Raw genomic sequence first — 26,639 nt, 5'->3', positions numbered from 1 at the left:
CGTTTCCTTGTATTTATCAGCCACTTGAGGATTTTCTTTTTTGCAGCAGTGAAAAACATCAGGAACCAATTTTTCTCTGATTGAATCGCTATCGTATTTATAACAATGGATCTATTTACATTTGGCCACATAAATGCATCTCTGTTAAACAGATGTTTCCGATCTTTAAATCGCTAGATGCATATTTATCTTTGTTGACTTGAAATGTGTTGTATCTGACGCATGTTTAATAATTCAAAACATTTTACAGACTGGTCTAGTTTTACCAGGTGACTTCAGAGAAGTTTCTGTCCTCAGACATACATTTGTGATTTTAATCCTGTACAAATCTGCCACCTCTGCCTTTTTTTACACAGCTCCTTAATGGGGTGTTCACACCAGATGCGACTTTGTGATATTTGTGCGTAAATAGACGCATGAACATTTTGAGTTTACTTGCTTCATTCGTGCGTCAAAATCAAACGGCAACCTCCGGAAGCCGGAAGTAACTGAAACTGCAATTCATCGAAATTCCGCTAGTCCTGGCTCCATTATAGAGCAAGTTTCAATTGAGCCCACTGTTAGAATGGCCAACTTCACAGCAGAAAAAAGGTGTTTACAGCCAGGTACAAAGAATGATTTTGGTTCATATAACTGATATTACCCTTCATGACAACTGTGAGGGGGTGATTTTTTTTATAACTCATGCGTTTCCTTTATATTAGGTAATATTAAGTTTGCATAATTAAAGGCGTGGCCACTTGAGTGACAGCTAGGTCTCGCTGGTCGCCGTCACTTCACCTCAGCTGACTCCAGCAGTTTAGCCACTGAACTCAATATATTTATCCTATTTCTGTTTTGTTTTGTGTGGCTTTACATAGTCAGTTGCCTTTTGGACTTGTTTCCTACAATTATCAGATGATATGGCATGCTGTGTGCACTTAATTGTGCTCACAAACCATTCATGTGGCCTCCGTTTCCCATGTGAGTAAAGGTATATACTTATATACCATCTCTATAAATGTATTTGTTTTATTTTAGATCATTTATCGTTTATATTTAGAGCTGTAATGCACTCCAGAATCTGACTGATTGATCAGCTGTAGGCTCTAGAACCGTCATTTGAAGTGTTATGCTGGATTTCATCAATAGTCTTACATTAACTAACACAGACTATATCTGAAGTCTTTGGAAGTAATTCGCTTTTTCCTCCTGTTGAAAAACGTCATAAGAGCAATGCTTAGTGGCTCAAGGTGTACAGCAGGGTTTTTAAAAGTCTGAACACTTTATTGATATAGTGTACAACCAAGCACAAGTGGTCAGAATACAAACGAGTCACAGGTGATAAAGTATTAAGCGTTCTCCCAAAGTAAAGTGTGTCTGAACCAGGTCCAAGCTAAATGCCAGCAGGTGTCTGTAGCTCCTCTCACTCTCTGCGTCTTTGCCCTTGTTTGGAATCCCGTCGAGGGTGCGATGACGCGCGAACAAAATGGCGACAGTTGGCCGAGCCTACTTGTGGCTTCTTTTTCAGTGTTCAGAAACCTATGGGTGACGTCACGGATATTACGTCCATATGGTCAAAATTGCTTCATTGGCATGCGAAATTCACTTCACAATAGATGCAGATTTGCGTCATGGAAAGGGCATCTGTCTGCACGGTGACCCTAGTTTTATTGAGTTAACTTAATCGATTTGTGTTGAGACAACATGAAGGAGTTGTTTGGATTGTCTGCATTATTTACTATGTAAGTGATGCCAGCAACAAAGGAATGTAGTTTTTGATGTCACATTGACTTGATGACATATTCTGTCCCCTAGATCAGTGGTTCTCAAAGTGGGGGTTGGGACCCCTCGAGGGGTCGCGGAACAATGAAGGGGCCAGGGCTCGAAATTGCGATCATTTTGGTCGCATATGCGACCGAAATTTTATCTATGCGACCTTAAAATATATTTGGGAGCATTTCTGCGAGTGCTTAAAATTGTTGTGTGCGACCAGTTTTACTGCAAAATGTTCACCACATGCGCGGATTCGGGAGACATTCACGCGGAATGCATCTCTAAGCTCTTTGTCTGCACTTGGAATGGGAAACGCAGCGCTCAGGAATGGTTTAAAACAGTTGTCATGTCATCTTGCTGCAGTAAACAAAGCCAAGTCCGTAATGCTTGCCCCGGCTTTGCGCTCTTCTTATTGGCCCACTGCTCTAACACTGAACGCGAATGATTGGTTAATATCAGCTGTCAATCACTCAGTCAGCGCCTTCTGGCTTCGGATGACAGAGAGCTACTACCGCGGAAAACTAAAGCGCTAAAGATGAGATTGAAGATAACGCGGACAGATTTAGTTTTAGAAACCATCTAGTTACAAATAATGACACATCTTAATGGTGATTATGTGCTGAATGTTAATCCACCATCTACACTTTTCCAAGAGTAGAAGACTTCTGTTGGCTTCAAGTCTGCTATAAAAAGTCAGTGGGATAGAGTTTTCAGGTAACTGTTTGCCACATCTAGCACGAAAGCAGCTGTATGTCAAATTTAACATCACGTACACCATCGCAAACGGGCTTACACTGAGTTAATTAATATCGCTACTCATGAAAAGGCCGGTATGGCTATTAACATGAAGTATGCATATAATAAGGTACAGTATATGTCAAAAGAATCAGTGCAATATCAGACAGCACTTGTGAGAACAGCAGAGTTATACCGTTAACAGATTCATTCAAGCAGTGTGTGCAGGGCCGGTGAGTGCTCCGTGTATGCTTTGGTCACTCAGTTATGTTATAAAAATCTATTTTCTTGTGATCACGGGATTTCGTTGAGATATTTTCCTCACGCACGCACGCATATTTATATTATTATTATTTTTTGCTTGTTAGTTTTATTGGTGTTGATTTCAAATACAATAAATCTGTTTGTATAAAACTTGTAGTAACGGTGCTCATAATTGGTGGGTGCGACTAAATTTTGGCTGATGCGCCTACATTTTTAAAGTTAGGAGCACCGATGCTACCAAGCAAAAAGGTTCATTTCGAGCCCTGAGGGGGGTCGCCTGGTGATTTCCAAAAATCTACTTATCATTATTATTAGACCATAAGAATTACCATATTTTATCCATAACCAACTGAAGAGAAAAAAACAGCCGTTTATAGTTACTATAGTAGCTTATATACTTGTACTATTGGATTGCGACCCCTGGGGTAAATACATTATTAAAGACAGCAATAGCGTCAGATGCAGCAGATTGATTTTATAATACCAGGTTAAACTTTCTGGCCCATTTAAAGCACTGAAATACATTTAAAAAATTAAACGAAGAATAGACTTTGGTCTATTGGTGTGTGTGTGTGTGCGCCATTGCATGCAAGTTTTCTGTATTTATAACCACCTCAGAGGATATTGGGGGTCGCGAGTCACTGGCATTGTTATTTTAGGGGTCGCGTGCTGAAAAGTTTGGGAACCCCTGCCCTAAATGATATTATTTAAAGTAGTGGTCTGTTAAATGATATTAGCTTGCAGCAAAATCCTCAAAATCAGCGAGCGCCTGAATGAGAGATGACGTGTTAGTGGTTTTCAGTGGAACACACAGTATGTGACATTGGCTGTGTCAGTTAGTGAATATGTTTTGGTTGTGCTTGTGTCGGCTGCCGGATGATGGATTGCCTGTCAGGAGGACAAAGTATTTTATATTCCCTGTTCCTTTCAATGCTAATGGAGTCAATGATGTCTTTAAAGCAGGCCAGCTGCGTTCAAGTCTGTCACAGCTAGAGTATTTCTCTCAAGCACACTTTGTTTTCTGCAGTTATATTTGCGTTGTGTCAGCGGCATTCCTGTTGGATTGTAAGATCAGCAGTGCATTAAATGTACTCATTTGTATTTTAAGTTAATACAATTTCTCATCTATACTTAACATTTAGCTAACACTGAAAATAAATAAATAAAACTGTATAGGAAAATAACTATATATTCAGAAAATGAAAGAAAATAAATCTGACAACCATATTACTAAAAGTTTGATGATAAACACACACACACACAAAAATAAACTTGCAAGTAGTCTAGTGGAGGTTGCTTGATTATTTTTAATTTACATCTTACGTTTGCTTGTTTTTATTTATTTTTTTATTAAAAATACTAGATATATTAATGAATGGATGGGGAAGTTGCACTCCTTTACATATACTGAATTGAATTTTTTTTTGGATTATTATTATTTCTGGAAGATCTAAAAGTGGTGGTGTTGGTTAAGGCAAGAATTTCAACCTTTTAATGGAGGAAAAAAATCTGGTTGTTTTTATTGAAGTGTTTTGACGTCACTTGATCAGATCACTTGAAATGCACGCCTAGAAGATGTAAGATTCACAGCATTGCAGATCTACTAGTGTATAACATCAGTTATTAAATATTATTATGTTATATGTTTGGTGACTTTCCCAGAGATGGGTTGCGGCTGGAAGGGCATCCACTGCGTAAAAACTTGCTGGATAAGTTGGCGGTTCATTCCGCTGTGGCGACCCCTGGATTAATAAAGGGACTTAGCCGACAAGAAAATGAATGAATGAATGAATGAATGAATGAAAAGTTTGGTACTTTGACGTCACACCACTTGGACTGCGCAGTCCCACTTCAAATCTCTTTGCTATATCCACAGCATGTGTTTTTCATCCATCGTTAAAACTTTCGGTGACAGGTTTATGTGATTATCAGTCGATAATGTCATTTAATCTAAAAAAAAATCAGTTAAATAGACTTCAACGTTAATTTAGTTGATCAAACGTAAAAGAAGATAAAGTCATTTAAACACAGATGCCGTCAGGAGCAGCTGCTGATCCCTGAAAATCCATTGAAAATACTACTAGATAAAATAAATGTTGACATTTTAAAGACAATGAGCATGTAATTAAACGCAGTGCGTTTTCTCTGTTCCGAGGCCCACTTTATAATAGATTTTAAAAATGCAAAAATAAAAATATAGCTGCAAGCAGCAATTAACGGGGGTCAAGCAGTTTAGCAGGGTAAGGTCATATAGCAGTTAGGACGCCTGTAAGTAGTTCATTCGACAATAAAATATACGATTAGAGTGTTAGAGTTTATAGATTGAGCTAACAAATGTTTGATTAAACACTCCAGAAATGCAACTTCAGTTTTTACATATAGACAAATTTCTTATGATCATTTCGAGTGACCGCTTTTATGTCAAAGTGACCATTATAAGCAGCCCTATGATATAATGTGTAGATCGAGTCATGGCACCTTAGACAAAGACACAACATGTCAAATTTTAAGTTAATCAGATAAATGGTTACTCAGATACAGTGATTTTACAATGTATAGCGCCACCATGTGGCCAATGTCTACGAGTTTTATGCTATGACCTTAGACTGACCTCTTGCATATGTGTAACAAGTTTGGTGAAGATATTTTAATTCATTCATGAGTTATGGCTATTTTAGCTCTTCTTAATAAAAATGACAAAAGAGCAGTGAATAAGCTATTAGTGATCTCCTACTGCCATCTAGTGGCCACAGTGTAATTTATTTATGTGATTACAGCCATTTAGGTGTGCATAAACATATCCCTTCTATAATTGAGCATGTTCTAACTATATTAAATGAAAAATTTGTATTTTATTAAAATAATTAAAAATCTACAGAGTAAAAAGTGTGAAAAGCTTTAACTAAATTTGATCTTAAATGCATTAACTGTGTTCATGCCATGTCAGTTTGGGATTCAGAATGCATTACATAACATTACATCACATTCTTTGCTATAGAGCAGTAAAATAAACAATAGGTGGTCTGTTACTGCCATCTAGAAGCCACAGTTGTGATTTTCTTTACATATGTTTTAAAACAAGGTGTTTAATCATAGAACCAGTTTTACCTATTAGAATTATTATGGAGAGGTTAACTGGGACCAAATTAGATGTTTAATGCATAACAGTGTTTACATCAGGTCAAAATGTGATTCAGAATGATCCTAAATGCAATTTCCCTGACTTTAAACTCAAAAAATGTAAAACAACAAAGGAATGCAAATGTTTTGAACAATAAATAAGTGGTCTTGTTGTGACATCTAGTGGTTAGAAATGGTAGGTGACAGTTAAATGTCTGTGTTATAGTGGCTAAAATGATAGAATATTGAAAATATGTGTTTTTGAGACCTTTAAACATCCAAGATGGACAAAAAAAACCTTATAAATCATTTCAGTGATAAGTGTGTAAATGAAGCACATTTACTTCATTTTTAAGCCATTTTAGCATGTTTTTAGAACCATTTCCACTATTATAGCGCCACCTATTGCCCAATCTCCACAAGATTTTGCATGTTTATTCACATTGATATGCCACATCTGCTCACCAATTTCTGTGATGTTTTCGGTTTTCCTTATTAGTTTACAGGCATGTAGGTTCGTGTAGACACGCCCCTTTTGTTAATGAGCCTGTTACAGCTATCTAAAATGGAAAGTTCAACTTTTTTTTGATAATTATTGATCTACTTAGTCCAGAGGTTCATACAACACTGGTTTCGTTGCGATTGAGTTAAAAACCAGGGACTAGTTCGCAAAAGTAGGTTTTGTTTATATTGATGGTTTTTTAATGAACAGTTTGAGTAACAGCAGTGGTTTTAGTCTCAAACTGTTCAGTATGAGCAGACCTATCATATGATATGTAGATTTAGCGTTTTTTGTGAAATAGTATGTAAATGAAGCAAATTTACTTTATTTTTAAGTGATTTAGCATTATTTAAAGAGTATTTTTTCTATTATAGCGCCACCTATGGTTTGATCTTCACAAAATTTTGCAAGTTTTATCTCGTTGATATGCCACATGTGTTCTCCAATTTCTGTGATGTTTTGAGCTTTCCTTATTGGTTTACAGGCATGTAGGTTCGTGTGGACAAGCCCCTTTTGTAAATTAGCCTGTTACAGCTAGCCAAAGTGAAAAGTTCAACTTTTTTTCGATAATTATTGATCTACACAGTCCAGAGATTCCAACAACACTGGTTTCGTCGCGATTGAGTGAAAAACCAGGGACTAGTTCGCAAAAGTAGGTTTTGTTTATATTGATGGTTTTTTAAAGATCGGTGTGAGTGACAGCAATTGTTATAGTGTCAAACTGTTCAGTATGAGCAGACCTATCATATGATATGTAGAATAAGTGTATTTGTGAAATAGTGTTTAAATGAAGCACATTTACTTTATTTTTAAGCCATTTGGCATGTTTTTAAGACTATTTTTGCTATTATAGCGCCACCTATGGCTTAATCTTCACAAAATTTTGCAAGTTTCATCTCGTTGATATGCCACATGTGCTCACCAATTTCTGTGATGTTTTGGGCTTTCCTTATTGGTTTACAGGCATGTAGGTTTGTGTGGACACGCCCCTTTTGTAAATTAGCCTGTTACAGCTAGTCAAAGTGAAAAGTTCAACTTTTTTTTGATAATTATTTATCTACACAGTCCAGAGATTCTAACAACACTGGTTTCGTTGCAATTGAGTGAAAAACCAGGGACTAGTTCGCAAAAGTAGATTTATCATATGTTGATGAATATTTAACAAACGGTGCAAGTGACAGCAGTGGTTTTAGTGTCAAACTGTTCGGTAGGAGCAGGCCTATCATATGATATGTATTTTGTGTGGTTTTGCAAAAGGTTGTGTGATACACAACCCAATACACCTTAAAACTGCGTAAAATCGCCCCCTAGTGGCCGATTTCTTTCAAAATTCTTACAGACCTCTAGGACCATGAGTCGAACATGCCCAGGGAGTTTCGTTCCGATCGCTGATCGTTAACCTTGCTAAATGGCTGCACAATTTTAATTGGCTAATGGCGGCCATGTTTTTGGAGATGTGCCTTTGTCCTTATAATATGTTATGGCAAACTGGTCAAAGACACTGCATGACAAATTTCAAGCTGATCGGACTAACGGTTGTAAGGTTAGGGTCATTTTATGGTTTTTAAGCTTTATAGCGCCACCATGTGGCCAAAGTCCGCTGTTTTCGCACTGTCACATCAAATTGAGCTTATACATGTTTGTACCAAGTTTGGTGATGATATCTCATTTCGATCAAAAGTTATAGCTCCATTTAGCATTTAGCTTCAATTAGCATCGAACATTGTTGTGTACTGTTTCGAGTGAGAATAAAAATTTCAACTTTTTTTTGATAATTATTGATATTCAGTGTCTAGAGAACATTTGAGAGCTGGTTTGGTTTAGATTAAGTGAAAAACCTAGGACTAGTTCGCAAAAGTAGGTTTCGGATAAATTGCAATGTAGCGGGAAAACGGAGCGTCGTAGAGCAAAAATTTCTGCAATACACTTTTGTTCGGGTTAACCCAGGGATTCAAAAAATGTAAAGTTTTTGAGTCTACGAGAAACGGTGAACGTATAGCGGCCAAAAATGTCCAAAAAGTGGGTTTTTGGCGCCATAGCGCCACCTATGGTCTGATTTGGCTGATCTTTGGCCAGAACGTAGTGTACCGGGGTACTACGATCTGGCCAAGTTTCAGCTCTCTCGGCCTTACGGTTTGGTCTGGGCAATAGTGACTTCGGCAGAATAATAATAATAATAATAATAAATATAGCTGCAAGCAGCAATTAACGGGGGTCAAGCAGTTTAGTAGGGTATGGTTATATAGCAGTTAGGACGCCTGTAAGTAGTTTATTCAACAATGAAATATACGATTAGAGTGTTAGAGTTTATAGATTGAGCTAACAAATGTTTGATAAAACACTCCAGAAAAGCAATTTCAGTTTTTTCATATTGGAAAATTTCGAGTGACCGCTTTTATGTCAAAGTGACCAGTATAAGCAGCCCTATGATATAATGTGGAGATCGAGTCATGGCACCTTAGACAAAGACACGGCATGTCAAATTTTAAGTTAATCAGATAAATGGTTACTCAGATACAGTGATTTTACAATGTATAGCGCCATCATGTGGCCATTATCTACGAGTTTTATGCTATGACCTTAGACTGACCTCTTGCATATGTGTAACAAGTTTGGTGAAGATATTTTAATTCCTTCATGAGTTATGGCTATTTTAGCTCTTCTTAATAAAAATGACAAAAGAGCAGTGAATAAGCTATTAGTGATCTCATACTGCCATCTAGTGGCCACGGTGTAATTTATTTATGTGATTACAGCCATTTAGGTGTGCATAAACATATCCCTTCTATAATTGAGCATGTTCTAACTATATAAAATTAAAATTTTGTATTTTATTAAAATAATTAAAAATCTACAGAGTAAAAAGTGTGACAAGCTTTGACTAAATTTGATCTTAAATGCATTAACTGTGTTCATGCCATGTCAGTTTGGGATTCAGAATGCATTACATAACATTACATTACATTCTTTGCTATAGAGCAGTAAAATAAACAATAAGTGGTCTGTTACTGCCATCTAGAAGCCACAGTTGTGATTTTCTTTACATATGTTTTAAAACAAGGTGTTTAATCATAGAACCAGTTTTACCTATTAGAATTATTATGAAGAGGTTAACTGGGACCAAATTAGATGTTTAATACATAACAGTGTTTACATCAGGTCAAAATGTGATTCAGAATGATCCTAAATGCAATTTCCCTGACTTTAAACTCAAAAAATGTAAAGCAACAAAGGTATGCAAATGTTTTGAACAATAAATAAGTGGTCTTGTTGTGACATCTAGTGGTTAGAAATGGTAGGTGACAGTTAAAAGTCTGTTATAGTGGCTAAAATTATAGACTATTGAAAATATGTGTTTTTGAGACCTTTAAACATCCAAGATGGACAAAAAAAAAATAACTTGTAAATCATTTCAGTGAAAAGTGTGTAAATGAAGAACATTTACTGCATTTTTAAGCCATTTTAGCATATTTTAGAACCATTTCCACTATTATAGCGCCACCTATTGCCCAATTTCCACAAAATCTTGCAAGTTTATTCACATTGATATGCCACATCTGCTCACCTATTTCTGTGATGTTTTCGGTTTTCCTTATTGGTTTACAGGCATGTAGGTTCGTGTAGACACGCCCCTTTTGTAAATGAGCCTGTTACAGCTATCTAAAATGGAAAGTTCAACTTTTTTTTGATAATTATTGATCTACTCAGTCCAGAGGTTCATACAACACTGGTTTCGTTGCGATTGAGTTAAAAACCAGGGACTAGTTCGCAAAAGTAGGTTTTGTTTATATTGATGGTTTTTTAATGAACGGTGTGAGTGACAGCAGTGGTTTTAGTGTCAAACTGTTCAGTATGAGCAGACCTATCATATGATATGTAGATTAAGTGTTTTTTGTGAAATAGTGTGTAAATGAAGCAAATTTACTTTATTTTTAAGCAATTTAGCATTATTTAAAGACTATTTTTGCTATTGTAGCGCCACCTATAGTTTGATCTTCACAAAATTTTGCATGTTTCTTCACATTGATATGTCACATGTGCTCACCAATTTCTGTGATGTTTTGAGTATTCCTTATTGGTTTACAGGCATGTAGGTTCGTGTGGACACGCCTCTTTTGTAAATTAGCCTGTTACAGCTAGCCAAAGAGAAAAGTTCAACTTTTTTTTGATAATTATTGATCTACACAGTCCAGAGATTCCAACAACACTGGTTTTGTCGCGATTGAGTGAAAAACCAGGGACTAGTTCGCAAAAGTAGGTTTTTTCTATATTGAGGAATATTTACCGAACGGTGTAAGTGACAGCAGTGGTTTGAGTGTCAAACTGTTCGGTATGAGCAGGCCTATCATATGATATGTAGATTAAGTGTTTTTTGTGAAATAGTATGTAAATGAAGCAAATTTACTTTATTTTTAAGCGATTTAGCATTATTTAAAGACTATTTTTGCTATTATAGCGCCACCTATGGTTTGATCGTCACAAAATTTTGCAAGTTTTATCTCGTTGATATGCCACATGTGTTCACCAATTTCTGTGATGTTGTGAGTTTTCCTTATTGGTTTACAGGCATGTAGATTTGTGTGGACACGCCCCTTTTGTAAATTAGCCTGTTACAGCTAGCCAAAGTGAAAAGTTCAACTTTTTTTTGATAATTATTGATCTACACAGTCCAGAGATTCCAACAACACTGGTTTCGTCGCGATTGAGTGAAAAACCAGGGACTAGTTCGCAAAAGTAGGTTTTTCCTATATTGAGGAATATTTAACGAACGGTGTAAGTGACAGCTGTGGTTTGAGTGTCAAACTATTCGGTATGAGCAGGTCTATCATATGATATGTATTTTGTGTGGTTGCGCAAAAGGTTGTGTAATACACAACCCATTACGCACTAAAAATATGTAATATCGCCCCCTAGTGGCCGATTTCTTTCAAAATTCTTACAGATCTCTAGGACCATGAGTTGAACATGCCCAGCGAGTTTCGTTCCGATCACTCATCGTTAACCCTGTTAAATGGCTGCTCAATTTTAATTGGCCAATGGCGGCCATGTTTTTTGAGATATGCCAATGTCCTTATAGTATGTTATGACAACTTGGTCAAAGACACTGCATGCCAAATTTCAAGCTGATCTGACTAATGGCTGTAATGTTAGAGTACTTTTTATGTTATTTAAACTTTATAGCGCCACCATGAGGCCAAAGTCCACGGGTTTTGCACTGTCACATCAAATTAAGCTTACACATATGTGTACCAAGTTTGGTGATGATATCTCATTCCTTTCAAAAGTTATAGCTAAAATTAGCAATTAGCTTCAATTAGCATCGAACATTGTTGTGTACTGTTTCGTGCGAGAATAAAAATGTCAACTTTTTTTTGATAATTATTGATATTCAGTGTCCAGAGAACATTTCAGAGCTGGTTTGGTTCAGATTGGGCAAAAAACCTAGGACTAGTTCGCAAAAGTAGGTTTCGGACAAATCGCGATGTAGCGGGAAAACGGTCCACCGTAGAGAAAATCTGGGTCACTCCACTTTTGTTCGGGCTGACCCAAGGATTCCAAATATGTAATTTTTTTGAGTCTACGACAAACGGTGTACAAATGGCGGCCAAAATAATGGGTTTTGGCGCAATAGCGCCACCTATGGGCCGATTTGGCTGATCTTCAGTGAGAATGTAGTGTACCGGAGTACTACCATCTGGCCAAGTTTCAGCTCTCTCGGACGTACGGTTTGGCCTGGGCAATAGTGACTTCGGCAGAATAATAATAATAAAAATCCTTACAAATACAATAGGGTTTCAGCGCTTCGCGCTTGACCCCCTAATAAAAATCTTAACAAAAACAATAGGGTTTCAGCGCTTCGCGCTTGACCCCCTAAATATAGCTGCAAGCAGCAATTAACGGGGGTCAAGCAGTTTAGCAGGGTAAGGTCCTATAGCAGTTATGACGCCTGTAAGTAGTTTATTCGACAATGAAATATACGATCAGAGGGTTAGAGTTTATAGATTGAGCTAACAAATGTTTGATTAAACACTCCAGAGAAGCAACTTCAGTTTTTACATATTGACAAATTTTTAATGAACATTTCGAGTGACCGCTTTTATGTCAAAGTGACCAGTATAAGCAGCCCTATGATATAATGTGTAGATCGAGTCATGGCACCTTAGACAAAGACACGACATGTCAAATTTTAAGTTAATCAGATAAATGGTTACTCAGATACAGTGATTTTACAATGTATAGCGCCATCATGTGGCCATTGTCTACGAGTTTTATGCTATGACCTTAGACTGACCTCTTGCATATGTGTAACAAGTTTGGTGAAGATATTTTAATTCCTTCATGAGTTATGGCTATTTTAGCTCTTAATAAAAATGACAAAAGAGCAGTGAATAAGCTATTAGTGATCTCCTACTGCCATCTAGTGGCCACAGTGTAATTTATTTATGTGATTACAGCCATTTAGGTGTGCATAAACATATCCCTTCTATGACTGAGCATGTTCTAACTATATAAAATGAAAAATTTGTATTTTATTAAAATAATTAAAAATCTACAGAGTAAAAAGTGTGACAAGCTTTGACTAAATTTGATCTTAAATGGATTAACTGTGTTCATGCCATGTCAGTTTGGGATTTAGAATGCATTACATAACATTACATTACATTCTTTGCTACAGAGCAGTAAAATAAACAATAAGTGGTCTGTTACTGCCATCTAGAAGCCACAGTTGTGATTTTCTTTACACATGTTTTAAAACAATGTGTTTAATCATAGAACCAGTTTTACCTATTAGAATTATTATGAAGAGGTTAACTGGGACCAAATTAGATGTTTAATACATAACAGTGTTTACATCAGGTCAAAATATGATTCAGAATGATCCTAAATGCAATTTCCCTGACTTTAAACTCAAAAAATGTAAAACAACAAAGGTATGCAAATGTTTTGAACAATAAATAAGTGGTCTTGTTGTGACATCTAGTGGTTAGAAATTGTAGGTGACAGTTAAAAGTCTGTGTTATAGTGGCTAAAATGATAGAATATTGAAAATGTGTTTGAGACCTTTAAACATCCAAGATGGACAAAAAAAATAACTTTTAAATCATTTCAGTGATAAGTGTGTAAATGAAGCACATTTACTTCATTTTTAAGCCATTTTAGCATGTTTTTAGAACCATTTCCACTATTATAGCGCCACCTATTGCCCAATCTCCACAAGATTTTGCAAGTTTATTCACATTGATATGCCACATCTGCTCACCAATTTCTGTGATGTTTTGGGTTTTCCTTATTGGTTTACAGGCATGTAGGTTCGTGTAGACACGCCCCTTTTGTTAATGAGCCTGTTACAGCTATCTAAAATGGAAAGTTCAACTTTTTTTTGATAATTATTGATCTACTCAGTCCAGAGGATCATACAACACTGGTTTCGTTGCGATTGAGTTAAAAACCAGGGACTAGTTCGCAAAAGTAGGTTTTGTTTATATTGATGGTTTTTTAATGAACGGTTTGAGTAACAGCAGTGGTTTGAGTGTCAAACTGTTCAGTATGAGCAGACCTATCATATGATATGTAGATTAAGTGTTTTTTGTGAAATAGTGTGTAAATGAAGCAAATTTACTTTATTTTTAAGCAATTTAGCATTATTTAAAGACTATTTTTGCTATTGTAGCGCCACCTATAGTTTGATCTTCACAAAATTTTGCATGTTTCTTCACATTGATATGTCACATGTGCTCACCAATTTCTGTGTTGTTTTGAGTATTCCTTATTGGTTTACAGGCATGTAGGTTCGTGTGGACACGCCTCTTTTGTAAATTAGCCTGTTACAGCTAGCCAAAGAGAAAAGTTCAACTTTTTTTTGATAATTATTGATCTACACAGTCCAGAGATTCCAACAACACTGGTTTTGTCGCGATTGAGTGAAAAACCAGGGACTAGTTCGCAAAAGTAGGTTTTTCCTATATTGAGGAATATTTACCGAACGGTGTAAGTGACAGCAGTGGTTTGAGTGTCAAACTGTTCGGTATGAGCAGGCCTATCATATGATATGTAGATTAAGTGTTTTTTGTGAAATAGTATGTAAATGAAGCAAATTTACTTTATTTTTAAGTGATTTAGCATTATTTAAAGACTATTTTTGCTATTATAGCGCCACCTATGGTTTGATCGTCACAAAATTTTGCAAGTTTTATCTCGTTGATATGCCACATGTGTTCACCAATTTCTGTGATGTTGTGAGTTTTCCTTATTGGTTTACAGGCATGTAAATTTGTGTGGACACGCCCCTTTTGTAAATTAGCCTGTTACAGCTAGCCAAAGTGAAAAGTTCAACTTTTTTTTGATAATTATTGATCTACACAGTCCAGAGATTCCAACAACACTGGTTTCGTCGCGATTGAGTGAAAAACCAGGGACTAGTTCGCAAAAGTAGGTTTTTCCTATATTGAGGAATATTTAACGAACGGTGTAAGTGACAGCTGTGGTTTGAGTGTCAAACTGTTCGGTATGAGCAGGCCTATCATATGATATGTATTTTGTGTGGTTGCGCAAAAGGTTGTGTAATACACAACCCATTACGCACTAAAAATATGTAATATCGCCCCCTAGTGGCCGATTTCTTTCAAAATTCTTACAGATCTCTAGGACCATGAGTTGAACATGCCCAGCGAGTTTCGTTCCGATCACTCATCGTTAACCCTGTTAAATGGCTGCTCAATTTTAATTGGCCAATGGCGGCCATGTTTTTTGAGATATGCCAATGTCCTTATAGTATGTTATGACAACTTGGTCAAAGACACTGCATGCCAAATTTCAAGCTGATTGGACTAATGGCTGTAATGTTAGAGTACTTTTTATGTTATTTAAACTTTATAGCGCCACCATGTGGCCAAAGTCCACGGGTTTTGCACTGTCACATCAAATTAAGCTTACACATATGTGTACCAAGTTTGGTGATGATATCTCATTCCTTTCAAAAGTTATAGCTACAATTAGCAATTAGCTTCAATTAGCATCGAACATTGTTGTGTACTGTTTCGTGCGAGAATAAAAATGTCAACTTTTTTTTGATAATTATTGATATTCAGTGTCCAGAGAACATTTCAGAGCTGGTTTGGTTCAGATTGGGTAAAAAACCTAGGACTAGTTCGCAAAAGTAGGTTTCGGACAAATCGCGATGTAGCGGGAAAACGGTCCACCGTAGAGAAAATCTGGGTCACTCCACTTTTGTTCGGGCTGACCCAAGGATTCCAAATATGTAATTTTTTTGAGTCTACGACAAACGGTGTACAAATGGCGGCCAAAATAATGGGTTTTGGCGCAATAGCGCCACCTATGGGCCGATTTGGCTGATCTTTGGTGAGAATGTAGTGTACCGGAGTACTACCATCTGGCCAAGTTTCAGCTCTCTCGGACGTACGGTTTGGCCTGGGCAATAGTGACTTCGGCAGAATAATAATAATAAATATAGCCGCAAGCGGCGATTAACGGGGTTCGAGCATTTGGCAAACTAATTGCCATTTAGGCAATTTAGATGTAGGACAACCCAACATTTAAGGCTGACCCTAAAGAAATCCATGATGTAATGTAATAAATGGTAAAAATATAAAGCCTACATAAATGAAGTGGTAACCTGGTACTAAATCAGCTTTTAAATGCAATAACAGAGTTTATGCCATGTCAAGATGTGATTCAGAATGATCTTTAATGGACATTTAGTGACTTTAAACCAACATTATGAGGTCTTGTGCTGTCATCTAGTGGTTTATATTAGTAATGCATGTTTAGATCCTTTGTGGAAGCATATGAACACACTGTGCTCTTCAGATAAATATATCAAGCTCATTTATGCACAAAAGTTCAATTGTTTTTCATAATTACTGATTTAGACAGTGCAGACATTTGTACAACACTGATTTTGTTCAATTTGAGCAAAAAAGCAGGGACGAGTTCATAAAAGTATTGTTTGAAATAATGGTGAATAATAAATGGATGGTTATAGTTACAGCAGTGGATTTCATGCCAAAGTGATCAGAATGTGCAGGCCTATCATATATTATGTCAGATCAAGTATATTTATGAAAAGCTGTCTACAATAAACACATATTATACAAATTATGGTAAAATAGCAATGGAAATCAGTGTTTTTGAGACCTTTTCTACTGTTACAGCGCCACCTATTGACCTATCTTCACAAAATTGTGTATGCCTGTTAAGAATCACATGTCAGATGTGCATACCAGATTTCACGAAGTTTTGAGTTTTCCTTATGCATTTACATGCATTTAGGTCAATATAAGACACACCCCTTTTGTAAATGAGCCATTTATAGCTGCCAAAAGAGGAAAGTTCAACTCATTTCAATAACTATTGATCTGCTCAGTTCAGAGATTCATACAACACTGGTTTCGTGGTGATTGAGCGAAAAACCAGGGACTAGTTCGCAAAAGTAGGTTTTTCATATATTAATCAATATTTAATAAACAGATTGAGTGACATCATTGGTTTTAGTGTCAAACTGTTCAGTATGAGCAGGTCTATCATATGATATGTATTTTGTGTGGCTGTGCAAAACTTTATGTAATAACCAATCAATTACATTCTCAAAAAACCCAAAATCGCCCCCTAGTGGCGGATTTCTTTCAAAATTCTTACAGACCTCTAGGACCATGAGTCGAACATGCCCACCGAGTTTCGTTCCGATCACTCATCGTTAACCTAGTTTAATGGTTGTTTAATCTTAATTGGCTAATGGCGGCCATGTTTTTTGAGATATGCCAATGTCCTTATAGTATGTCATGACACGTTAGACAAAGACACTGCATGCCAAATTTCAAGCTGATTGGACAAATGGTTGTGAGGTTAGAGTAATTTTTATGTTTTATAGGCTTTATAGCGCCACCATGAGGCCAAAGTTAGCGGGTTTTGCACTGTGACCTCAAATTGACCTTATACATGTGTGTACCAAGTTTGATGAAGATATCTCAATCCGTTCAAAAGTTACAGCTACAATTAGCTTTTAGCTTACATTAGCATGTTACATTTTTGCGTACGGTTTCGCGTGAAATCAACATTTCAACTTTCTTTCAATAACTTTTGCTATTCAGTGTCCAAAGAACATTTCTACACTGGTTTGGTTCAGATTGGGTGAAAACCCTAGGACTAGTTCGCAAAAGTAGGTTTCGGACAAATCGCGATGTAGCGGAAAAACGGTGCGTCGTAGAGAAATTCTGGGTGACTCCACTTTTGTTCGGGATGACCCAACGATTCCAAAAGTGTAAAGTTTTTGAGCCTACGACTAACGGTTTAGAAATGGCTGCCAAATTACTAAATTTTTTTTGTTTTTAGCGCTGTAGCGCCACCTATGGCCCGATTTTGACGAGCCTTTGGATCTGAGTAGCGGTGAGGAGTACTACCATCTGACCAAGTTTGAGGCCAATAGGCCTTAGGGTTTGGCCTGGGCAATAGTGATTATGGCAGAAGTAAAATAATAATAATAATAATAATAATAATAAAAATTCTTACAAAAACAATAGGGTTTCAGCGCTTCGCGCTCGAACCCCTAATAATAAATATAGCCGCAAGCGGCGATTAACGGGGTTCGAGCATTTGGCAACCTAATAGCCATTTAGGCAATTTAGATGTAGGACAACCCAACATTTAAGGCTGACCCAAAAGAAATCCATGATGTAATGTAATAAATGGAAAAAAATATAAAGCCTACATGAATGAAGTGGTAACCTGGGACTAAATCAGCTTTTAAATGCAATAACAGAGTTTATGCCATGTCAAGATGTGATTCAGAATGATCTTTAATGGAAATTTAGTGACTTTAAACCAACATTATGAGGTCTTGTGCTGTCATCTAGTGGTTTATAGTAGTAATGCATGTTTATATCCTTTGTGGAAGCATATGAACACACTCTGCTCTTTAGATAAATATATCAAGCTCATTTATGCACAAAAGTTCAATTGTTTTTTCATAATTACTGATTTAGACAGTGCAGACATTTGTACAACACTGATTTTGTTCAATTTGAGCAAAAAAGCAGGGACGAGTTCATAAAAGTATTGTTTGAAATAATGGTGAATAATAAATGGATAGTCTGAGATACAGCAGTGGATTTTATGCCAAAGTGATCAGAATGTGCAGGCCTGTCATATAATATCTCAGATCAAGTATATTTGTGAAAAGCTGTCTACAATAAACACATATTATACAAATTATGGTCAAATAGCAATGGAAATTAGTGTTTTTGAGACCTTTTCTACTGTTATAGCGCCACCTATTGACCTATCTTCACAAAATTTTGCATGCTTGTTAAGAATCACATCTCAGATGTGCATACCTGATTTCACGAAGTTTTCAGTTTTCCTTATGCATTTACATGCATTTAGGTCAATATAAGACACACCCCTTTTGTAAATGAGCCATTTATAGCTCCCAAAAGAGGAAAGTTCAACTCATTTCAATAACTATTGATCTGCTCAGTTCAGAGATTCATACAACACTGGTTACGTGGTGATTGAGCGAAAAACCAGGGACTAGTTCGCAAAAGTAGTTTTTTCATATATTAATTAATATTTAATGAACAGATTGAGTGACATCAGTGGTTTTAGTGTCAGACTGTTCGGTATGAGCAGCCCTATCATATGATATGTATCTTGTGTGGCTGTGCAAAACTTTGTGTAATAACCAATCAATTACAACCTCAAAAAACACAAAATCGCCCCCTAGTGGCGGATTTCTTTTAAAATTCTTACAGACCTCTAGGACCATGAGTCGAACATGCCCATCGAGTTTCGTTTTGATCACTCATCGTTAACCTAGTTTAATGGCTGTTTAATCTTAATTGGCTAATGGCGGCCATGTTTTTTGAGATATGCCAATGTCCTTATAGTATGTCATGACACGTTAGACAAAGACACTGCATGCCAAATTTCAAGCTGATTGGACTAATGGTTGTGAGGTTAGAGTCATTTTTAAGTTTTTTAGGCTTTATAGCGCCACCTTGAGGCCAAAGTTTGCGGGTTTTGCACTGTGACCTCAAATTGACCTTATACATGTGTGTACCAACTTTGATGAAGATATCTCAATCCGTTCAAAAGTTACAGCTACAATTAGCTTTTAGCTTACATTAGCATGTTACGTTCTTGTGTACGGTTTCGCGTGAAATCAACATTTCAACTTTCTTTCAATAACTTTTGCTATTCAGTGTCCAGAGAACATTTCTACACTGGTTTGGTTCAGATTGGGTGAAAGCCCAAGGACTAGTTCGCAAAAGTAGGTGTCGGACAAATCGCGATGTAGCGGAAAAACGGTGCGTCGTAGAGAAAATCTGAGTCACTCCACTTTTGTTCGTGCTGACGCAAGGATTCCAAATATGTAAAGTTTTTGAGCCTACGACAAACGGTTTAGAAATGGCGGCCAAATTACAAAATTTTTTTTGTTTTTATCGCTGTAGCGCCACCTATGGCCCGATTTTGACGAGCCTTTGGATCTGAGTAGCGGTGAGGAGTACTACCATCTGACCAAGTTTGAAGCCAATAGGCCTTACGGTTTGGCCTGGGCAATAGTGATTATGGCAGAAGTAAAATAATAATAATAATAATAATAATAATAAAAATTCTTACAAAAACAATAGGGTTTCAGCGCTTCGCGCTCGAACCCCTAAAAATCCTTACAAATACAATAGGGTTTCAGCGCTTCGCGCTTGACCCCCTAAAAACATCAAATCTTAAACTATCATTTTATAATGGCATTACAGTTCACTGGAAGCGCCTGAGCTGGCCATTCTAAATTAAGGGCCTACTCGCACTATGCCATCCGTACCGTGCCCAGGCCCGTTTCCCGGATCGTTTGAGAAGTGCGAGTGCGCTCAATCGGGCTCAAGCACGGTTCACTTGGCCGGCCCTGGCCCGGTTGGAAGAGGTGTGCCTGAGCCCGGTTCACTTGGGCTTTGGCGCGGTACGCTTGTGTGTGAGTGCAAAACAAGCCAAAGCCTGAAACTGAAAGCGAGACGTGATTTTTAAGCGGCTGTTTCATATGGATTTATTAATAATTCTTACTGTTCAATGAATGCAAACTGCCGTAGCTTATTAAAGACGAGAACTCCTCACAGCACGACAGCTGCGCGCCTTCAGCAGACCTCCTCATTCCTGCAGCACAAGAGCTTTATGATTGTTTATGAGCGCCAAAAGTGGCGGATCTGTTCGGCGAAATATCTGACTGCGTGTCCCCGCATCCCTAAGGACTGTTTGGCAAAATATTTGACTGCATGTCACTGCATATCAAACGATTGAAACGATATAACTAGAGAAATCTCCTCTGTGTTGCTGAGTGAGAGAGCGCTTCCCACTGAACAGCGCAGCAGCGATGACGTAAGCGTGCCGAGGCCCATTTGTGGTGTAAGCGCGGGCCGTCGGGGGAGACGGGAGGGGGGACAAGCGTGCTTTGGCCCAATTCGAGGCAACTGTACCTAGTGTGAGTACGGCCTAAGAGTGCCGGTCCGTACTCCCTATTGAGCCTAATGATGACGTGATTGTCACTTTAGTTTTAAAATGTTCATTTTGAATATTTCAATTGCTTGTTGTTTTTCAGGACTTGTTGTATGTTAATTTTTTTTTTGTCAGTATGTTTCAGTTGTGCTAAAGCAAGTTGAATGATTGTCTAATGACTGTTTTTTTTTTTTTGCCTGTGTTAGTTTGAAACAGTCAGGCGTTCACACAGGGAACCCTTGGCCACCCTATAAGGAGAGGACTCCTTTGCATCCCTGCTATAAAGGACTGGTGCGCCTGCTGCACTGCAAAACCTTACATATCGTCATCTTTACACTGCTTTATAAGGTGAGACTTCACACATTCAACGATATTTGTGGTCCATTTTAAAAGATATTTAGACTTAAGTTTAATGACTTCGAATAAGCCAATTTGCATAAAAAGTGCTGTTTAACAGAGCAACCAAGTTTTCGCAGTAATTCCTAATAATTTTCTTTCTCATGTCTAGCTGAAGTTTACATTTTTAAAGCATGTTTTCATGAACATTTAATATGATTAGCTTCATCCTTCCATCCCTTTCTTCCTTGCTAGCTTCCTTGCTTCCTTCCTTGCATACTCGCTTGATGCTTGGCTTTATAACAAACTGATGTTGTCAAATGGCTTGCCCAGTTAACCTAATTAACCTTGTTAAGTATTTAAATTACCCATCCATCCATCCATCCATCCCTCCCTCCATCCATCCATCCGTCCATCCAAATTAACCTTGTTAGTTCTTTAAATTACGCGTCTGTCTGTCTATCTATCTTTTGATTGGCTACAAAACAAACTACTGTTGTCAAATGGCTCACCTAATTAACATAGTTAAGCTGTTGTTATGGTTTAATTAAGTTGTCTAAGGAAAATAAACGTAACACTTATAATATTAAATTATTACTGAGTAGATGGATGGAAAATACACCAGGACACCAAAATGTACAGTCAATTCGTTTATTCCTCTTACGAGGAGAAGAAAAATGAAGCCAACAAAAGAGAGGCTTACATGCGTGCGCTTTGTACAATGTATGTATATATATATATATATATATATATATATATATATATATATATATATATATATATATATATATATATATATATATATATATATATATATATATATATATATATAATTTAAAAAAATGCTATCAAAAGTTTTAGGGGAAAAGGAACTAGAGTGGCACCAAAGCAAAGAACTAAACAAAACCAAAAGCCACCTAAACTAGAACACAAGATCCCCCTCTGAACTTACTATTAAAAATCAAAATGTGAAAAAGAAACCGAAAACTTCAGGGTTTGCGACGCCACACATAAACTCCCTGACATAATAAGCAAAAATAAAAAATGCGGTGCTCACCCACTTACCTAGTGTTTCTGAACATTGAAGTTACCTACGGACAAAATGTATATCGTGCGACTCAGTAAACTATTCCCTTTTCCCAAAAAAGGAATGATAAACTCTTTAACCATAACTTAATTTACATCGATGTATTTATTCAGAAACACAGAACAAAGCATACAGGATGAACAGCAACGAGCGAACGCAAACCAACGCGCACACACATAGCACTTTGAAAAACAAGGCGTGCCGGTCGAATTTAAAGTCCGCGGAACAGAGTCCAATTGGTCCACGAGGAAACGCCCTAATGAGGAGTGACAGGCTCGGGATCCAATCAGGAGGTACCTAGTAGAGAAAAAAAGCAGAACAAAAGGTGGTAGGGCGAGACAAAGAGCGAATGACAGTCAAGGAGATGCAAAGTGAGCGAAGGGTGACAAGCAAAACAGAGAGGGAGAAGGCACAAAAATACAAACTCCCACGGACCATAACACTGTTAAATTACACTTCAAGCTGAATACTAGTATACTGTACCACCAACATGACACAAAATTAGAAATAGATTATTAAAACTATCATGTTCTATAAATGTTAAATGTGTTCTAAAATCTTCTCTCCATAAACTTGTGTAAACAACTACTACAGATGATTACCGATGTCTGACAGTGTAATGTTTTTCCATCTCTGTTTCTCTTTGTTAGATATGGATGGATCATCAGAACATGTCTGAGCATGTGTTGTGTATGGTGCTGTACCTGATAGAGCTTGGACTTGATAATCAGGTCCAGGATGACAAAGTGGAAGAGGTAAGGACATTATCCCTAAATTAAAGAGTGTTTTTGACGCGTGCATTGCTATCAGAAATCAAGAGCTTCTTAAAAGGATAGTTCACCCAAAATGGCAAACTGTCATCATTTAGACACTCTTCACATCTGGTATTAAAATACTTTATCGTTGAGCCAATCACAAAAGAATAAGGCTATATATAGGTGTCAATTGGGTATGAAACATTTTGAGCCTGTCTATGTTGAACTGCATTCGCATAAAAAAATAAAATCTAATTGTGTGTATATACAGGAAATATATGCTTGTATCATTTTCATCTCATCATATACATTTGGTTTATATTTTCATACACAATTTAAAATTTTCATGCGCAATTTATGTTTGGCCATTGTGTTTGGCCATCTGATCGCTATGGCGCCCTCCATGCAGCAGCCATGAAAAAGGTCTATAGACCTGAACAGTGCAGGGGCTTGCTTTATATACACAGAAAAGAAAGAAATCCAAAGATGCCTTTTAAAATTGTAAAGAAGTCTGTGTTTTTGAAATGAATGAAGGCAGCAGAAGTGATTGATTTATTTTAATTATATAGCCTAACATCTTTGTTGTTCTAAAACATTTTAAAAGTTGAATATAATGTGTTGAATAGGGGAAAAAAGTTTTTGTTTTTTACGCAGACTTTCAAAAAGGCCATGTTTTAGAGCAGTAATCCCAATAGCGTGAAACCATTATATTATTATTCAAGGTTATCATACTGTAAGAATCTTATAGCAGCCCATGCCTAGACTAGATTTGTGGCCTCTCGAAACCGTGAGCTTCAGATACTCTAAGAATTCCAGACGCTTGTTTTCTCTTGCTGAGTGTTTATTCTTCAATCTGCTGTAGGAGCCCTGTATCGAGGAGCACTGCCACGACAGCTGGTTCCCGGGCACCAGCCTGCTGTCTAACCTCCATCACGTCATCAACTTTGTGCGGGTTCGAGTGCCGGAGACGGCTCCGGAGGTGGAGAGGAAGCGAGAGAGGGAACGAGAGAGAGAAACTCCACCCAGCACCAGTTCAGAGAGCGCCACCTTTGGTCAGGTAAGGCAGACACTGTCAGGTGTGCAGGGACGTCTGGTTTCAAAGCGTCAATATGGGCGATTTGCAAAAATGACCCCTATATGCAGTTTTACTTTTTAACAACGTCACTCTCATTCCACAGAGCTCCAGAAGGCTTACAGGAAATTGGAGAGAGGTAGACGAGTTTGGGAATGCTTTAAAGTGGTGTGAAATGTCTTCAAGAGTTCTGTTTTGAATAACCAACAGTGGAATAGTCTCAAAAAAGAAAGCTTGTGCTTGATTTGTTTCGCAGACGTGTTAAAAGACCTGTTGCTTTTTTGTCAATGTTAATAACGTTTTAGGGTGCTTTCACACTGATCGATTCAGTTGTTCCGAAACAGAAATTACATTTCATTGTTGCTCTTTGCTCTTGGAGCGGTTCGCTTTCACACGGCAAAGTTTCTAAACGGACCAAAAGAGCTAAAACAAGTCACATGCGAGTAAACTCTCCTCACATTGGTCAGAGTTTCACGGTTTAGTCCCGCTCAGCTGTCAGGGGAGAGGGTGGTTTGGTGTTGTTAGACAAGGTGCACACGACGTGTCTGAAGAGGGAGGAGAGATGCGGTGGGGAGAGGTGAAAAGGGTGAGCGATGTATTTGAGAACCGGGAGGGAGACGCGAGATTACCAGGAGATTATCACTCATTTGTGGGCATCCGGGACACTTTCGAAACTTCCCGCCCTACTCATAATTCTCTCTTTATATAGCCGTGTGCATATTACATATCCATAAAACACTGATATAACCGCGCTCGGATCATATCGCTTTCTCACTGCAATCGATCCGCTCCAGAGTTTGTTTCAATCAAGCCGAGACCACCTCATTCAAGCGATCTCGGAGCGATTGCTTTGGCACGGAACAAATCGCGATTGCTGGATTCACATATGCCAAACGAACCGCTCTAACTGGGCAAACGAGACCGATTCCGAAACAAAAATGTAGGCGTGAAAGCACCCTTAGTGTGTCTTTGACAAAATACGCATGATGAAAACTGTTAGGAAACATTTTTGATTTTAGAAACTGTGTGTCTTGTGTTCTTGCATTTATTTTTGAAAAAAATATTTATATGTAGAGCCCTCATTTAATATTGGCACCCTTGCTTAATGAGAGCAAAGGAGGCTGTAGTAATGTACATGGGGTTGTGAAAGACGGACAAGTTTGGTTTTGGATAAGAGTTGAGGCTTTTTTATATATACATGTTTTGAAATCTTTTCTAGTGATGAATGAAATTATAAAGTAGTCACATGAATGGATTTAATATCTAAACAATAAAGACAATTATATTCATTCATTCATCTATTTTCTTGTCGGCTTAGTCCCTTTATTAATCCAGGGTCGCCACAGTGGAATGAACCGCCAACTTATCCGGCACATTTTTACACAGCGGATGCCCTTCCAGCCGCAACCCATCTTTGGGAAACATCCACACACATATTCACACGCACACACACACTCATACACTACGGACAATTTAGCCAACCCCTATTCACCTGTACCACATGTCTTTGGACTGTGGGGGAAAACAACCGGAGGAAACCCACAAGGAGAACATGCAAACTCCACACAAACGCCAACTGAGCTGAGGATCGAACCAGCGACCTTCTTGCTTAATTAATTAAAAATAGATTAAATTAGTTTATTTCCTCAAAATTCTACACACAATACCCCATAATGACAATGTGCAAAATTTTTTTTGAAATTGTTGCAAATTTATTAAAAATAAAAAAACCTGAAAAATTACATGGACATCAGTATTCACAGCCTTTGCTTTCTGCAAAAAAATAATAAATAAATAAATTTAAAAAACGCTTCGGTAAACACGCAGTCTACGTAATTAGAGGAGTTTTTTTTTATTCCTCCTGCTCATTCCTGGTCTGCTTCTGTTCAGAATCTGCGTGAAGCTCAGGTGTTCAGTCTGGTGGCGGAGCGCAGGAGAAAGTTCCAGGAGATCATCAACCGCAGCAACCATGAGGCCAGTCAGGCAGTGCGCCCCAAGTCCTCAGCGTCCCGCTGGCTTCCACCGGGAACGCCTCCACAGCTGGTGACCGAGATCCTGGAGATACGCGAGAGCATGCTGTCGCTGCTGGTTAAACTGCACCAGAAACTGTCGGCCAAGCAGAACTCTCTGTCTCTGAGCTGGTTGGCCGAGGTGGATCCTGCCCATCATGCGCACGGAGACGGTTTAACGGCCATCGAAAGAATCTTAGCCAAAGCTTCAGCTCGAAGCAGACACAGTAAAAGATGCCTACAGGAGATCTGCGGGAAAGTGTGTCCACCCATACCGCCAAAGAAGATCAGTCCTGGAGATAAGAAGAGCATGGACAAGGAGGAGAGGTGCGTGGGTCCTATTTCAGAGCTCTCACATTCTACATTTGGTTTTGTTTGTTCTTTTCTACTTAAAGGGCACCTATTTTACCCCTTTTTTAAATGTAATATTAATATTATGGTTCTTCTGAGTGTGCCAGTCTATGTTCGGCTCAACACAATTCTGATTTCTTATTATAATGTGTTC

The 26,639-nt window shown here is 37.7% G+C and overlaps 1 protein-coding gene across 8 annotated transcripts in view; it reads left to right on the top strand.

The window, feature by feature from the left end:
* ubr3 (ubiquitin protein ligase E3 component n-recognin 3) overlaps positions 1-26,639 on the top strand; it is a 119,157-nt gene that overhangs the window by 37,531 nt on the left and 54,987 nt on the right. For 4 of the 8 annotated variants that reach the window (XM_087266439.1, XM_087266437.1, XM_087266442.1 and 1 more), the window contains exons 20-24: positions 21,082-21,223; positions 22,949-23,053; positions 23,916-24,110; positions 24,232-24,264; positions 26,016-26,461. In XM_087266439.1, coding sequence (XP_087122565.1) covers positions 21,082-21,223; positions 22,949-23,053; positions 23,916-24,110; positions 24,232-24,264; positions 26,016-26,461 — 921 coding nt within the window. The remainder of the gene's footprint in view (positions 1-21,081; positions 21,224-22,948; positions 23,054-23,915; positions 24,111-24,231; positions 24,265-26,015; positions 26,462-26,639) is intronic. The other 4 variants (NM_001423758.1, XM_087266438.1, XM_087266443.1 and 1 more) reach the window with 1 other exon arrangement.

The sequence above is a fragment of the Danio rerio genome, chromosome 9 (assembly GCF_052040795.2).
Source record: "Danio rerio strain M-AB ecotype USA chromosome 9, GRCz13ab, whole genome shotgun sequence".
NCBI lineage: Eukaryota > Metazoa > Chordata > Actinopteri > Cypriniformes > Danionidae > Danio > Danio rerio.
The sequence above is the reverse complement of the archived record's forward strand: the minus strand, read 5'-3'. Positions and strand labels throughout refer to the sequence as shown.